We start from the raw sequence: 1,110 nt of genomic DNA, 5'->3' as shown, positions 1-1,110 counted from the left end.
GTGAAGCTCATGGGAAAGATGAAGTCGCTACTACCGATATTACTTCCCCTTCTTATGTCTGGACCCTTCGGACCCCTATTCGCTGCTTTGCTTCCGTTTCTTGCACCTTTGCTCGGTCCGCTTTCAGCCGTATTCACTGGACCTGCGGTTATGTCTGGACCCTTCGGACCCCTCTTAGCTGCTTCGTTTCCGCTTTTTGGACCGTTGCTCGGTCCGCTTTCAGCCGTATTCGCTGGACCTGCGGTTATGCCTTTTGTGGCACTGATTCAAGCGCTACTCTCTAAAGAGACTCTTTTACCTCTTGAGAAGGGTGTTAGAGCGTTGCCTGTTATGCTAGCCACGGCAGTAGCAGAGGCCAACGAACGCCCTCCTTTCTCGAACAGTGCTTTCGACCTCCTCAACTCTCACGAGAATTAATTCGTTGTCGAATAAATATACTTTAAATACTGCCAAAATTAATCAAAATACTTGTACTTAGTCATAATTGGCGTCATTGGCGGGACCTGCTTTGAACTGCTCGGTACTCTACCTTTTCTCAGTCGGTCCGCAGTGTACTTGACTACACGCATGAGGTTACCACAATGACCGTATGCAGTGTTAAGGACAATGCATCTCCATTACTGACTCTGTCCCTTATTCTGCTCGGATGCGGTTGCGCTTACTTATGGCAATACCAGGCGGCCCGAAATACCCACACTGGCGGCTCCGGCGGGGATCGAACCTGCTACGCTAGCTCCCGTCAGCCGTCGCAACCAGAAGGAAACGAAATCCCACTAAAATCCCACTACCGCTCACAGCGGCAGAAGAAGCTACATGCCAAGAGTTACTCAAGCGACGCAGGCAGACACGACAATACCGATACCTCAACCCGAACGAACGTCATATGTCATATGGAGAGCTCTTCCGTAAATGGAAACTCGAAGGACAACAACGACGGCGACAACCAAAAGGACTCCGTCCCACTACACTCCTGTCCAACATGCCGGCGCACTGCTGATAGGCACCGCTGATTCAACACCGGCCTCCGCATCCCCCACAAGACCGATACTCCTTACCAGAAAATGGAATTGGTAGTACAAGTTGGACCGAAAGGCGCCGTAAAGATGCAAC

The 1,110-nt window shown here is 50.9% G+C and overlaps 1 protein-coding gene across 1 annotated transcript; it reads left to right on the top strand.

Moving 5' to 3' along the window:
* Positions 1–18: 18 nt before the first annotated feature.
* Positions 19–417, top strand: KVP18_001914 (uncharacterized protein; the record flags this gene model as incomplete). The annotated part of the gene is made up of 1 exon (XM_067952398.1): positions 19–417. One exon carries the CDS (start codon positions 19–21, stop codon positions 415–417), a length of 399 nt encoding a protein of 132 aa, XP_067806843.1.
* Positions 418–1,110: the final 693 nt, after the last annotated feature.

Source organism: the organism of the source record quoted next (genome assembly GCF_019968955.1).
Source record: "MAG: Porospora cf. gigantea A chromosome Unknown PgA_NODE_6974_length_1574_cov_3656.82, whole genome shotgun sequence".
Lineage (NCBI taxonomy): Eukaryota > Apicomplexa > Conoidasida > Eugregarinorida > Porosporidae > Porospora > Porospora cf. gigantea A.
This window is presented reverse-complemented; position numbering and strand designations above follow the sequence as displayed.